We start from the raw sequence: 15,805 nt of genomic DNA on the forward strand, positions 1-15,805 counted from the left end.
AAAACCTATCAAAAAACCTAGGCCTACCTTTGACTTTCCGAAGGTAGGCTATAAGATAATGAATTGACAAGGAAAGTATGAAGGGCACAGCTATGCTATAGTATGAAGATGAAATTGACAATCATTAAAATTGGAACTATTATAATTTGAATGGGTGTTAAAAAAACAGACTTTGTTGATTTACTGTGTGAGGTGAAGAAAAAAATTCTTAAAAGAAACCGGTTGTGAACTCCACAATGTTTTCACTCCGAGAATGAAAACGGTAAATTACTGTAATTGATACATACATTATCAAAATTAATGTAACCAAATGACAGCGATTAATGGTAAATTGCCTGTTTTACAAATGGAAGGCTACCACATGGTCATTCGTAAAAGTGCATTGCGGCCGACACTATATATCCTAGGGTACTACCCTAATTTGCGAGGATAGGGCAGCAATTTATTTATTTTTGTTGCCTAGAACGGCATAGCGGCCAGGACCAGGCCTGATCAGCATTGATTACTCTATATATTGAGAAAGGATTACGTATCAAATTATACCATGCCAGGTTGGAGAGGTCTTGGCGCATTGTCCATTTTTGGGACATTAGCCCATTATAGGCTCATAGCCAGAACAACCTTGTCAACTGCTGTTGAATAATTAGATTTAACCTTTTTTTAAATACCAATTTATTTATTGACTAGCAAGTGACGAAAACGTGCATTGTACAAAAAAAGTCCATACTGAAGTCTCATAGCGCTCGCTCAACACCCTGGCGCGTCTAGCGGATTAGTAGCTCGAGCATCAAATTATGGAAAGAGGAGCTGTAGAAAGTTTGGTTGACTAAGTTAGCAAAAACAATTGCTTATCATTAGTAAACACTTCCACTATTAGGTAAAGTTTATCAACATGAAAATAAAGTTAATATAATCCTAAAATGAATGTAGCCTTATTTAAATGGTTTTGATGTTTCTTTTATTTTCATGATGGTCTTTAACCATCAGTTATTCAATTACAGTCACAGCCCTAAGAAATAATTGCTTCAGCGGAGTACTATCATGAGAAATCAGTACTGTTTTTTTCAAACAGTAACCTTTATTTAATAATGATTAATTATTCCAATAATGAAACCATCGACCCCACACTCTGAAGTGTGTTGCGGAGTGCTTAACTGATAATGAAAAAACATGTTATATAGGACCTAAAAATGCTTAGTCATCCTGGTTCCAACCTTCCCATAAGCCACCTTGGTCCATCTCCTGGTTATCTGCACGGGATATTGTTTTACTTCCAACCCAGCTTAGTTTCCCAGATGCCAGGAAGACGAGATAATGAGGCATTGTTCTAAACTCTTCCAGGCTATGTCTATCTCGGGTCACACGCACCACATCTTGTCTATGGAATGCCATCTTTTAGGTTATCATCACCAAGTCATTGTCAGCTCAAGCTATCGCTAGCAGACTAACTGCAGGAAGGTAGAGTGGAAACCATCTCTTTACAGAAACACAGAATTAAACAGAACAGAAATGTCCAACTATTTGTTAAGTATTAATTCCTAACTATTAATATTAAACAAATCAGGTAATGTGTGACTTTTCTATCACACTACTCTGTTTGTCCCTGGCTAGTATAATGGAGTAAATCAACTATTAAAGAGCTGGCTAGCCTGACTGCCAAACTTCTTTTCCAACACAAACACAAGTCGCCTCCCAAATGGCTCCCTATTCCCTTTTCTAGTGCACTAGTTTGGACCAGGGCCCAGTGGGTATCATAAGTATTCACCCCCTTTGGATTTGTTCACATTTTATTGTGTTACAAAGTGGGATTGAAATACATTTCATTGGGATTTTTTTGTTGTCGATCTACACATAATACTCTGTCAAAGTGGAATATTTCTGGGACTCCATTGGAGGGATGCGACACCATTCTTCCACGAGAATTTCCATAATTTGTTGTTTTGTTGATGGTGGTGTAAAACGCTCTCTCAGGCGCAGCTCTAGAATCTCCCATGGGTGTTCTATTGGGTTTTGATCTGGTGACTGAGCCGGCCATGGCATACATCGTTTCATGCTCATCAAACCATTGTGTCCACTCGTGCCCTATGTGGAAGCACCTGCTTTCAATATACTTTGTATTTCTCATTTACCCCAGTGTTTCCATTTTTTTGGCAGTTACCGGTACCTTGATTAGATAAGTATTCAATACATGTTAGAAACACATTTGGCAGCGCTTATACGTAAGTCTTAGAGCTTTGCACACTGGGATTGTGCAATATTTGCTTATTGTTCTTTTCAAATTATTATTATTTTGTTCAAGCTCTGTCAAGGTTTTGGGGATCATGGCTAAACAGCAATTTTCAAGTCTTGCCATAGATCTTCAAGAAAATGTAGGTCAAAACTGTAACTTGGCCACTCAGAAACATTCGCAGTCTTCTTGGTAAGTGAATTACTCTCCTAGTGTGCTGTAAAGCAGACTGAAGCAGGTTTTCCTCTAGGATTTTTCCATCCCGTTTTCTTTTTATCCTGGAAAAACTCCCCAGTCTTTGGCGATGACAAGCATACCCATACCATGATGCAGCCACCACCATGGTTGAAAATAAGGAGGCAGTTACTCAGTGATGTGTTGCATTGGATTTGCATTTAGGCCAAAAAGGTTATTCATTTGCTGTGTTTTGTTTTTGCAGTATTACTTTAGTGCCCAGTTGCATACAGGATGCATGTTTTGGAATATTTGTATTCTGTAGATTTTTATTTTTACTCTGAGATTTAGGTCATTATTGTGGAGTAATTACAATGTTGATTCATCCTCAATTTTCTCCTTTCATGGCCATTGAACTCTGTAGCTGTTTTAAAATAACCAATCGCCTCATGGTGACATCCCTGAGCAGTTTCCTTCATGTCTTGCAGTTTAGAAGGGCAACTTTAGAAGGGCAACTATCTTTGTTGGGTGGTTTAATACATCATTCACAGCATAATTGAATATCTCCTTAAAATTGTAATGTCTGATTTGTTATCTACCAATGACTGCCCTTCTTGTAGTTGAATCTGTGCTTGAAATCCAATACTTGACTGAGGGACCTTACATATGTAGTATGTATGGGGGACCGAGGAAAAGGGTAGTCATAAAATGTCAACCCCTTCTTATTTGTCCATGTGACTTTTTTATTATTATTTTTTAAGCCATTTTTCTCCTGAACTAATTTAGGCTTGCATAAACAAAAGGTGTGAATACTATCACAACTGTTTTAGTTATTAGACTTTCATAAATGTAAAACAAATGTAAATGTTCTTTTCACTTTGAAATTATGAAACATTTTGTGTAGATCAATGAAGAAAAAATCACAACTAAATCAGTTTCAATCCCAATTCGTCAACAAAATGTGAAAAAAATCCAAGGGTAGTGTGCGTACTCATAATGCCCACAGTATAGGGAATAGAGTTCCATTTGGGATTCAGTGCTGCGTCGGTGTCTCTTTAACACTGTTGTCTGAATCTTCATAGAGAATTGTTTTATGGTGAGTAATCATGGAAAATATTGTAGTGCTAAGGTTCTGGAGTAGCGTTGATATGTTGAGTGAGACACAATTCCATAAAGGGAAACGCAAGTTGTTAAAACCAAAAAAGGGATGGGTCTAGGCCTAGTTGCGTCAGTTTGGGATTTTCTTGGCTTTTGCACCGGTTTGCTTGTTTGACCCAAATCATAAAGTAACATATGGCTAACATCTTGATCAGTTGTTTGGTGGTGATGGGAATCAATGAGGCGATTGCAAGGTTTCTTCCTCGCATCTTGCCTTGTTGCACATGTGTTTATGTATTCTTTCTGTGACATCTGGTACAGTATATCAGTAATTACTGTGCGTGTGTGGCATGGGTAGGTAACAGCCCGATGGCTTTCCCGATGGGTGGAGAGAGCTCCTGACACACCTTTACCCTCCTGTCCTATCTTCCTCTCCTCCACCCCCCTCTCCCAGGGCTGCTCCTCCCTTTCCGGGGTGAAGGACAAGAAGTCCAAGAAAAAGAAAAAAGACAAACACAAAGATCGTGACACATGTAAAGACGAAAGCCACTGATCTTAATGAATAGCCCAAATGGAAAAATTATTGCGGTATTCTTGCTCATTTGCGTGGCTTCTGTCCCTTACAGAGCAACAGTTATGACGATGGGTACAGTGCTATATCCAGTCTGGTTAGTAGTGTCTTTTAACCCGTAGTAACTGGCTAGTCTCCAGCAGGGTAAATGGATGGATGCCAATGGGTAAAAGTTGACTTCAGTTGGAACAAGTTAAATGGTCAGAAATGTGTGTGTTCATTGCGCATGTTTTATAAGGGAGTTTCAGGATAGTGGGGTTTCCATGCCACACAATTCCATACTGTTTTTTTCCGTATTCCTTATTTCATCAGTCCACTGTTTAAAAGGTCATTATTGACCACATTGAACTATTCAAAGATAGTTCCTTGACTGTTCAATTTTGGATTCAGTGAGGGTTGGTTATGATTTCGCAGATAGAAGGGTGCAATTTTACATGGTGTGCTCACTGTGCTGTAGTTAGGTGCCCTGTAGTTCATTAGGCTTTCTCCGTCTCTCCTCTTCACCCACTCTGAGCTCCAGACTCCGTGATGAGCACAAGCAGGGTCTCTCACTCCTCTAGACTAGACCTGCAGCTGGTGGGTTCCCTCTTTCCCTCTCCCTATTTCTTTCCTTTATAATTCTGGTAAAAGCCCTACTGCCTTCATTTATTCTGCCAATAAAGAACCATTTGAATTAAAATGTATTGATCTGAAGATGGTTAACCCTGCATCTTCCGCTTTCTAAGGAAATTAATTGTGGCAGAAATGTGGCCTGTTTGATAGCAATGTTTTCTTAATTGTTGTAGACACCAGGGTTTAGCTCTCTCTCTCCTCACCCACTCTCAGAGCTCCAGACTCAGTGATATGAGCATTAGCAGTCTCTCTCACTCCTCCAGACTAGACCTGCAGCCGGTGGGTGTCGTGTAAATGACTGTGCATTAATACTTTGGTGTTACCTACAGATGCTGGATCTCACTTCTGACCCCAATTGTATTGTGCGATATGTGCGTCTTGCGTAATGTTCACTCCTTTCTCTTTCTCAGCACGGCTTGTCCACTAACCGTCAAGTGATATCTGCATGTCTGACTCCTCTCACTCAGTGTCTTTTTCTTCTAGTTAATCTGGGTGTTTTTTGGTTCTTCACCTCCACCTCCACCTTTAGCTTTAAATGGATATGTTCTCTTGTTCAGCATTTATGCCAAATGAATTTATGCCAGAAGCGTTTGACCTGATTATGACTTAGTATGACTCGGCATGGTTTCGTTCATCATTATTAAAACTTTAGAAAGAAACCGTGAACTGTGTGTGAAGTTACGGCTGCAGAAATAATGCTAATGGTGTACAGCTCAGGATTTGAATTATTTATTTTATACAGTCATTTTTGCTCATCTTTGTCAAGGGTGTCAATTTCAGACTCCACTGTACATCGCGATGTTGGCTAGGAGGATGTTTCCACCTAATTTTGTTGTATTGAATGGGATCGTCATTGGCCAGTTTAACTTTTCAACAAAACACATTTCGATTTAGGTTTCCTAGTCATTTCGGTTTCCTCTCTCTCTTTCTGTGTTGCTTTTTCTTTCAATCCCACCCCCTCTGCCTCTTTCTCGAATTTTAGGCATCCTATACTTCCTCTGACCTTTACAACAAAAATGATCTGTCCTCTCCTAGACAACAGCTTTCTTCCTACAATGGCTACGAGGTCTGTTCACACACACTTCGAAGTTGTTTATAAAGACAAAATTACCTCTTTCCTGAGGTGTGCACTCCCAGAACTGCTCCTAGATCGGTTTGTGCTAGTTTTGCCAATATGTTTGGTGTGACCATGACCGTAGGAGTTGACAAGGCGGCATACAGATCTGGGACCAGGCTAGATGACATGGTCTTAATGTTACCCAGGCACTGACTACAATGTCTTTTGAATACATGTTGTGACATGTATTCTTACTCCCTCCCTACTGTACCAACATATTTAGTAATCTGGGCTACTCTGCCAGATCTACTACCAGCGCCATCACAGGGTTTGTGAAGGCATTCATTAATCTGACCTTTGACCCCACCCATTATGATACTGAACGGTGCCTTCGGAAAGTATTCAGTCCTTGAGTTTTTGCACATTTTGTTATGTCACAACCTTATTCTAAAATGGATTAAATAGTTTTTTCCCCCCCCCCCTCATTAATCTACACACAATATCCCATAATGACAAAGTAAAAACAGGTTTTAAGAAATGTTTGCAATTACAGCCTCGAGTCATCTTCATATGACGCTATAAGCTTGGCACACCTGTATTTTGGGTCTTTCTCCCATTTGTTCTCTGCAGATCCTCTCAATCTCTGTCAGGTTGGATGTGGAGCGTAGCTGCACCGCTATTTTCAGGTCTCTCCAGAGACGTTCGATCAGGTCCGGGCTCTGGCTGGACCACTCAAGGACATTGAGACTTGTCCCGAAGCCACTCTTGCATTGACTTGGCTGTGTGCTTAGGTTGTTGTCCTGTTGGAAGGTGAACCTTTGCCCCAGTCTGAGGTCCTGAGCGCTCTGGAGCAGGTTTTCATCAAGGTTCTCTCTGTACTTTGCTCTGTTCATCTTTACCTCGATCCTGACTAGTCTCCCAGTCTCTGACGCTGAAAAACATCCCCACAGCATGATGCTGCCTCCACCATGATTCACCGTAAGGATGGTTTCATCCAGACGTGACGCTTGGCATTGAATTTACCACAGGTGGACTCCAAGTTGTAACATCTCAAGGATGACATGTTACTATGAGCTCAATTTCGAGTCTCATAGCAAAGGTTCTGAGTACTTATGTTAATATAATGTTTCTTTTTTATAAATTTGCAAACATGTCTAAACCTGTTTTCGCTTTGTCATTACGGAGATTTTATTTTTTATTTAATCCATTTTATAATAAGGCTGTAACGTAACAACATTTGGAAAAAGTCAAGGGGTCTGAATACTTTCAGAATGCACTGTATATGCCAGCTGTAACACATTTTTTTCCTACAGTCAACTAAATAAATTAAAAATCAACATCAGCTCTTGAAAATAAGCCACTCTGTGGTAAACAAGAAGTTCCGATCGAACTTACTGTATAGCAGCAATCACTTCACTTTTGCTGTTCCTATTTTATTGGAGAAGTAACTGCACTGGAGAAAATTGGCTATGATTGTCACTGTGTCATGTGGACTATCAAGCATGATCTGAGAGCACTGCCTCGAAGAATGTAATGTTGTTTTGTGTGTGTTTGACATCCGATCCCACCCCTGCGGGGCTCTTTATATGAGGACAGTGCACAGTGGGTCTCGAAGGGTCATCGGCTCCAGTTCCCATGTAAGACTCCCATTGTGTAACAGAATTGCGCTGAGACTCCGATTTTTCACTTAAAGTGTATGCCAAACAAAACCATTAATTTCAAATTTTTACAAACCATACAACTCTAAGGACTACCGTTCCCAATTTACACTGAACATTTCACAAAACACATTTAATGGAAGAAATGTGCAGATGCGAAGTTTGGTAACAGAATTTTTCGCAAAAACTCCCTCTGTTTTTGTGTCCATGTTTTCCAAAAACTCTTAAATATCTGCTCCAAATTAAGATTCAACTATGTCTTCTGAAATAATGGGGTGTCACTGTCACATGACACATTGACAAAATTAAACTACAGTAAGTGAATTGGATTTACACTAGTTAACGGAATTGCGGTAATCGAATTTCATCATGGGTCCCTGATCTGTACTACACATAAATGCATAATTATGGATATGAATGTCGTTCTCTTCATGGTGATGTCATAAATAGATACACAAAGGTAGAAATATGTAATATCCTCCTTTGCATATTTGGGTATTATTCTACACACCAGCTATTATTTTAATGAGCTCTGCCCCCAATAAGACCAAATTTCGTTGGACCGGACCAAATCTGAACCAATCATAGAAGTCTGTTTCACTAGTTTGGACATCAAACAATTTCCCATTGTAGCCAATTCCATTGCAAAAATTCCATTCAGATTTTTCGGAAAATCTGTTACCGATTTTGGTAACGGCATTTCCAGTTTTAATCACTTAATTGATATCAGTAAACACATTAACTAATTGATAGATCTATATTTACCTGTTACTTCTGTGAACTTTCATTATCTTCTCTCTCATGAGGGAGAGGGGTTTGAAAATATCTTAAAGATATGTTGGTTTTTGGTAATGGATTCTCAAGGCAATGTTTCTTAAACTTACAGAATGCAGAAAAACTTATCCATTACTTAGGGCTGTGACAGTAATTGAATAACCGACGGTTATGGATGAACACCGTCATGAAAATAAAATTACTGTCAAATATGTAACTTTATTTTCATGTAGATAAACTTTACCTAATAGCGGGAGTGTTTGCTAATGATTATAAGCAATTGTTTTGCTGACTTAGTCTGTCTTTTAAACGTTCTACAGCTCCTCCTCTTTCCAACTGTCCTTTGATGCACAAGCAGCTAATCCGCTACATGCCGGGGGTGTATTTTACTATTGTAAAAGAAAAAAGTTTGGACTTTCTTTTATACAATTCACATTTTCATCGCTTGCTAGTAAATAAATAAATCGCTCTTTTAAAGTTTGGATGTATCTGACTTCATTAATTATTCAACAGCAGTATACAAGGTTGTTCTGGCTCTGAGCCTAAAATGCTCTAATGTTGTCTCAAATGGACAATGCGCCAATCCTCTCCAACCTGGCATGGTATAATTTGACATGGAATCTTTTCTTAATTTATAGACTAATCAACGCTGATCAGGCTCGGTCCTGGCTGATATGCTGCCCTAAGCGAGACCAAAAAAATTGCCGCCTTCCTATCCCTGCCACGTAGAATAGTAGCCTAGGCCAGGGAGTCTGAACATCACAGGATGGCATTGTCTCCCTCAATCTGTGCAATGGCTACTGCTATAGGTTTCAGGCTGCTTACCACTCTCTCCCAAAATACATCATCCAGGAGGATCCTCTTGATGGAGCTGTCCATATTGGCAGACTGTGATATGGCCATATCTTGGAGAGACTCCTTCCCCTCCAGGAGACTGTCAAACATGATGACAACACCACCCCAACGGGTGTTGCTGGACAGCTTCAATGTGGTGCACTTATTCTTCTCAGTTTTCTTGGTGAGGCAGATTCCTGCTATAACTTGATGACCCTTCACATATCTAACCATTTCCTTGGCTCTCTTGTAGAGTGTATCCATTGTTTTCAGTGCCATGATGTCCTTGAGGAGCATATTCAATGCATGAGCAGCACAGCCAATGGGTGTGATGTGAGGGTAGGACTCCTTCACTTTAGACCAAGCAGCCTTCATGTTTGCAGCATTGTCGGTCACCAGTGCAAATACCTTGTGTGGTCCAAGGTCATTGACTGCCTTCTGCAATGTAGAGACCGGGGTGTCTGTTGTCCTTGTGTCTGTGCTCTTGTAGAATACTGGTTGAGGGGTGGAGATGATGTAGTTAATTATTCCTTGCCTACGTACATTTGACCACCCATCAGAGATGATTGCAATACAGTCTACTTTCTCTATGATTTGCTTGACCTTCACTTGAACTCTGCATCCAGCAAATGAGTAGATAATGCATGTCTGGCTGGAGGGGTATATGCTGTGCGAAGAACATTCAGAAGTCTCTTTCAATAGACATTGCCTGTGAGCGTCAGAGGTGAACCAGTTGCATACACAGCTCGAGCAAAACATTCATCAGCATTTCTCTGACTACGTTCCTCCATTGAGTCAAAAAAACTCCTGGAGGAGGACCATGAGCTGTTGCTATCGATAAGGTGTCCAATTCATAATTTAACTCAAATAGAAGTGGAGGGACTTTTGTCAGAGGTTGCTTGTTGTGAGCGCTGAGGGAACTTTATGCACTTGGCCAGATGATTCTGCATCTTTGTTGCATTCTTCACATATGATTTGGCACAGTATTTGCAAATGTACACAGCTTTTACTTCAACATTAGCTGCAGTGAAATGTCTCCACACATCAGATGGTGCCTGTGGCATTTTCCTGTAAAGATTGTAAAAAATATATACATTTCCATGTACAGATAATAGTTAAACAACTCCTTTTGTAAGATACATGTTTTAAAATGAAACATGTATGGAAACAGGTGAATTAACACACCTCAGCTAGCAGGCTCAAGCAAGCTAAAACCCACATGGTAGCAAAAACTAACTAGTAGAAATTGTTAAGTTAGAAATGATTTAACACACTTTGCTGTAGGCTACTATTTACTAGTTAACCAAAAAAATAATGTATGACACCCCACCCAGTATTGTAATATATTCACCCCACCCAGTATTGTAATCAAAACTTACCAGAAAGCATGTAGTCATTGGCTCAGACTGTGTAGTAGTGTGGGCTCAATAGCATCTCATTAGTGTGCAAGAGCTTTAGAATCCACTGTACATGTGATGGAAGAGTGCATTCCATTCAATTGGGGGTAGTTTAACCAAAATATGCCACAAGACCTAGAATTGCCTTATGTGTATCCCACAGAAAAAAGGTTCACTGTAATAAGCTAACTTTTTTGATGAATTTAAGCCCTAGAGTTTGGGGAATTTTGCTCAACTTCCCATGGAACAATTCCCGATATTTACCTGAAGGTTTCTGGCCCTTTGCAGCCTTGCTAGCACTACACAGCTGTTTCAATAACCAACTCATCAAGTTTAGATTATTTGAATAAACCTCTAAATGACACACATACACAATCTGTCTCAATTTTCTCAAGACTTAAAAATCCTTCTTTAACCTGTCTCTTCCCATTCATCTACACTGATTTTAAAGTGGATTTAACAAGCAATATCAATAAGGGATCATCGCTTTCACGTGGATTCACCTGGCCAGTTTTTCATGGAGAGAGCAGGTGTTCTTAATGTTTTCTATACTCGGTGTATGTCCATTCAGAAAGTTTCCTAAAGAAACCTGTCTGGTCTCCATCTCTTACATAAGAATCAAACGCTCCTGTCACAATTTAGTGCATGTGGGCTGCTGTGTATACTGTCTGGAATGCTCATTACTCTATACAGCTGTAGGCTGATCCTTGTTCCTAGAGTCCGTTTGACACATTCTCAGTTTAGCCATTTATTGTGTGTTCATTCATACATGTGTTTTGGTTGGAAAGAGGCAATATACATGAGTATTTGGCTATAGTGAGTATTGGGCTATATAGAGAGCTCTGTGTTTATGTGCATGTGAGAAAGTGACCTCCCTGAAATATACCTTGTGGCATTGCGCCCTCTGGTGGGCCACTGTGATCACTGCAGCTTCCTGCGCAGCGCGGCCACTGGCAGTAGCCTGCCCAGAGACCTGGGTCACATGACCATCTCCGATTTATCTGATATGAGTGGGGCGGCACTGCCTTCCCAGAGTCATGGCAGTGTGGTCTCAACTCACACAGAGAGACTGTCTGCTTTCGTGTGGAGTTGGAGGGTAGACCTGGAGAGAGATACTAATGTCTGACTTGGATTGATCCTGGATCATTGTCAAGATGGGAAAGTGCTTTTAGAACTAATGAGACGTTAACACTGGCACTAGTTAATAAAAAATATGAATTGCAATTATATAGCATGCAGTTGGATGGTGTGTTGTAGATTAAACAAAATAGTGTTGTAGAATGGGATAAATGAGACTAACAACAATATGGTGTGTCGTGGACAAGAACTACTTTTGACTAAACTATTTTCCAAGAACTCCTGTAACCAGTATTGATGCTGATTGATAGGCATGGGAAGTGAACAATATGACTAACATTGCATGTCTAATACTAAGGACAGTTTTGATATTCCATATGTAGTGATATGTCAGTTGTTGTGACAGATATGAACAATGCAAGGCACTGAAGTTCACAGACCACTCTGACAATTAGGCATGCACTCTTAACTTACCCATCAATTGTTGTTGCAACAGCATTTAAACTGCTTGTGGTTTATGATTGGATGGAAAGATTGCTGACCGTCCCCAAAGCTTTGGAGGGATAATGTGATTGGCCAAAGTGGAGAAAGGTAAAAATGTGATGGGGAAATTGAGTGCAGACTTACGTCTGCACTCAATTTCAGTGTTTTTTCCCCATTCCTTGTGAATCCATGGCATTTTGGCCCTTTAAAGACATGATGTGGCCCCTATTATATCAGTATGTCCCCTTTGTTCCCAGGTGGAGGACAGAGATTTCCTGGAAAAGGGATCTCAATCCACTTCCACCCGAACGGCAGCTACCCTCGCTTCACTCAGCGGGTCTTCCTCCCGGAGAGGAAGTGGCGAATCGTGGATCACTGGCGACACAGAGACCTCCATACTAGAGATCAAGGTAAGAAAGCCATGGGTGTTCTAGCACCCTCTTCCATCACGTCCACTCTTTTAAGAGCCCATCCCTGTACAACACACACTGCTCTGAAGATGTCATTCTCTACCTGTCATTATGCTCATCACTTCATGTATCGACCCTGTCGCAGCATGCTTCTGTCTCTTTCCTCACCCCTTCCATGCTCTTCACCCCAGGATATTCATGAGCTGAAGGATCAGATCCAAGATGTGGAGTCAAAGTACATGCAGAGCCTCAAAGAAGTCAAGGTACAATACCTGACTGACCCACCCCAATGTAAACCAGCCTGCGTCCCTGTTAATCTTCATATGGTTTTAGTCTTCCCTTTTGTAAGCTTTTGAGATGACCAATGATACTACTTTAAGCCCATAATAGTTTTGGACCTCCTCAGAATTAACCAATGGTAGGTTTAGACTTTGGTGATAAAGTTGTTGAGAGCCTCCTATTAAGCAATGATTAGTCCTAGCGACTGTTTAATGAATGTTTCAGACTTATTTTTTTACCTATCCCATTTCAACTACAGATAGTTTTAGACTCCTATCTTGCTATTAAATGGTTGCCTGAGGCTGGGACCCCTCTAATTGTAATAGATGCTCTGCGATTTCTGTCTAGTGATGTTGAAAGTCCAGATCAGCAGGATATTTGGCAGTATTAAAACTTGTGGCAAGTGCCAAATTTACAGTGTTCTTGTCAGGCTAGATGGCTTGCCTATCTTTTCCCATATATTTTTCAGCTTCCTTTCAAATCAGTCAACAAGTTATGCCGTCCTGATGTCAAATTCAATAACATTTAGCAGATGCTCTTATCCAGATTAAAATCAAATCAAATGTTGTTAGTCACATGTGCCGAATACAACAGTTGTAGACCTTACAGTGAAATGCTTACTTATGAGCCCCTAACCAACAGTGCAGTTTCAAAAAATATGGATAATAAGAGATACAAGTAAGAAGTAATTAAAGAGCAGCAGTAAAAAAGTACTATTCACATACATACATACCCCCCCACAGGGGGGTGCCAGTACAGAGTCAATGTGTGGCGGCACCGGTTAGTTGAGGTAGTATGTACATGTAGGTAGCGTTAAAGTGACTATGCATAGATGACAACAGTGGTGTGGGGGGGGGGGAGACAGGGAGTACAGGAGGGGGCTTAGCACGCACCCATGAGGGGCCCCTGTGTTGAGGATCAGTGTGGCGGATGTGTTGTAACCTAAAGTTAGTGCATTCATCTTAAGATAGATAGGTGGGACAACCACATATCACAGGCATAGAAAGTAAATGTAGATATCAGTAGAGTTAGAGCTCGAAGCGGGGGGGATTTAAGATACTGTTGGAACAGGTAGAGATTCAGATGTTTTCAGAAGATGGGCAGGGACTCTGCTGTCCTAGATTCAGGGGGAAACTGTTTCAACCATTGGGGTACCAGGACAGAGAAGAGCTTGGGCTGAGTGGGAGCTGGGAGGACTAAGAGGCCTGAGGTAGTAGAATGGAGTGCTCGGGTTGGGGTATAGGGTTTGAGCATAGCCTGAAGTTAGGGAGGGGCAGTTCCGTAGGTAAGCACCATGGTCTTGTAGTGGATGCGAGCTTCGACTGGAAGCCAGTGGAGTGTGCGGAGGAGCAGGGTGACATGAGAGAACTTGGGAAGGTTGAAAACCAGGCGGGCTGCTGCATTCTGGATAAGTTGCAGGTGTTTGATGGCACAAGCGGCGAGCCCAGCCAACAGCGAGTTGCAGTACTCCAGACGGGAGAAGACAAGTGTCTGGATTACGACCTGCACCACTTCCTGTGTGAGGTAGGGTCGTACTCTACTGCTGTTGTAGAGCAGGAACCTGCAGGGGCGGGTCACTGCTTTGATGTTTGCAGAGAACGACAGGGTGTTGTCCAGTTTCACGCCAAGGCTCTATGCACTCTGGGAGGGTGACACTGTGGAGTTGTCAACCGTGATGGAGAGGTCTTTGAGTGGGCAGGCCTTGCCCGGGAGGAAAAGCAGTTCCGTCTTGTTGAGCTTGAGGTGGTGGGCCGACATGAAAATTGAGATTTCTGACAGGCACGCAGAGATGCGTGTCGCCACCTGGGTGTCAGAAGGAGAAAAGTAGTTGAGTGTCATACGCATATCAGTGATAGGAGAGACCATGTGAGGATATGACAGAGCTGAGTGACTTGGTGTCTAGAGAGAAGAGGAGAGGGCCTAGAACCCAGCCCTGGGTGACCCCAGTAGTGAGAGTGGTGCAGTGATGCAGACACCGATCCTCTCCATGTCACCTGGTAGCCTGCCAGGTAGGATGCAATCCAAGAGTGTGCATAGCCTTAAACGCCCAGCCCTGAGAGGGTGGAGAGGAGGATCTGATGGTTCACGGTGTCGAAGGCAGTGGATAGATCTAGTAGGATGAGAACAGAGGAGAGAGTCAGCTTTGGCTGTGCGGAGAGCCTCCGTGACACAGAGAAGAGCAGTCTTGGTTGAGTGACCCATCTTGAAGCCTGACTGGTTAGGGTCAAGAAGATATTTCTGAGAGAGTTAATGCAAAAGTTAATCAGAGACAGCACGCTCAAATGTTTTGGAAGGAAAAGAAGGGATACAGATCTATAGTTTGACGTCAGATGAGTCAAGTGTTGGTTTCTTGAGGAGGGGAGCAACTTGGGCCATTTTGGCAGTAATCAGGGATGAGTTGAGGGAAGTGAGGAATGGGGAGAAGGTCTCCAGAGATGGTCTGGAGGAGGGGATGGGGTCGAGTGGGCAGGTTGTCGGGCGGCCAGACCTCACGAGTCGCAGGATGTCATCTGGAGAGAAAGGGGAGAAAAGTCAAGGCATAGCGGAATTTCTATGTGAGTGAGACCAGTGGACTCAATAGGCTGAGAGAATGAGTAGTGAATGTCGTAGGACGCGGAATGGAAGGAGAGTAGGGTCGATGAGGCAGAATCAGGAGACAGGAGGGAGAAGGATTTAGCAGAAGGGAGAGATGATAGGATAGAAGAGTAGTGGGAGAGAGCGAGCAAAGATTGTGACGGCTCATGACCATCTGTGTGTAGCGGCTGAGCGGTTAGGGTTGGAGGAAAGGGAGACAGAAAAGGAAACAATGTAGTGATCAGAGACCTGGAAGGGGTTGCAGTGAGAGTAGTAGGCGAGAAGCCTCTAGTAAGGATGAGGTCAAGTGTCTTGCCTGCCTTGTGAGTTGGAAGGGATTGGGAAAGGGTGCGGTCAAAAGAGGCAAGGAGGGGAAAGCGAGTGTTGGAAAGAAATTAATCGAGGCAGACATCAGGAGGTTGAAGTCAAAGTACGAAGAGCGGTGAGCCGTCATCAGGAAATTAGCTTATCAAGGTGTCAAGCTCATTGAGGAACTCTCCAAGGGCACCTGGTGGGCGATAGATGACAATGTTACGCTTGAGTGTACAAGTGACCGCATGGAATTGAAATGTGGAGATGG

The 15,805-nt window shown here is 42.0% G+C and overlaps 1 protein-coding gene across 1 annotated transcript in view; it reads left to right on the forward strand.

Annotated features, from left to right (window-relative positions):
- Positions 1 to 15,805, forward strand: part of lrrfip1a (leucine rich repeat (in FLII) interacting protein 1a) — a 75,781-nt gene that overhangs the window by 39,981 nt on the left and 19,995 nt on the right. The window contains exons 4-5 of the mRNA XM_014172961.2: positions 12,220 to 12,372; positions 12,564 to 12,635. Coding sequence (XP_014028436.2) covers positions 12,220 to 12,372; positions 12,564 to 12,635 — 225 coding nt within the window. The remainder of the gene's footprint in view (positions 1 to 12,219; positions 12,373 to 12,563; positions 12,636 to 15,805) is intronic.

Source organism: Salmo salar, chromosome ssa25 (genome assembly GCF_905237065.1).
Source record: "Salmo salar chromosome ssa25, Ssal_v3.1, whole genome shotgun sequence".
NCBI lineage: Eukaryota > Metazoa > Chordata > Actinopteri > Salmoniformes > Salmonidae > Salmo > Salmo salar.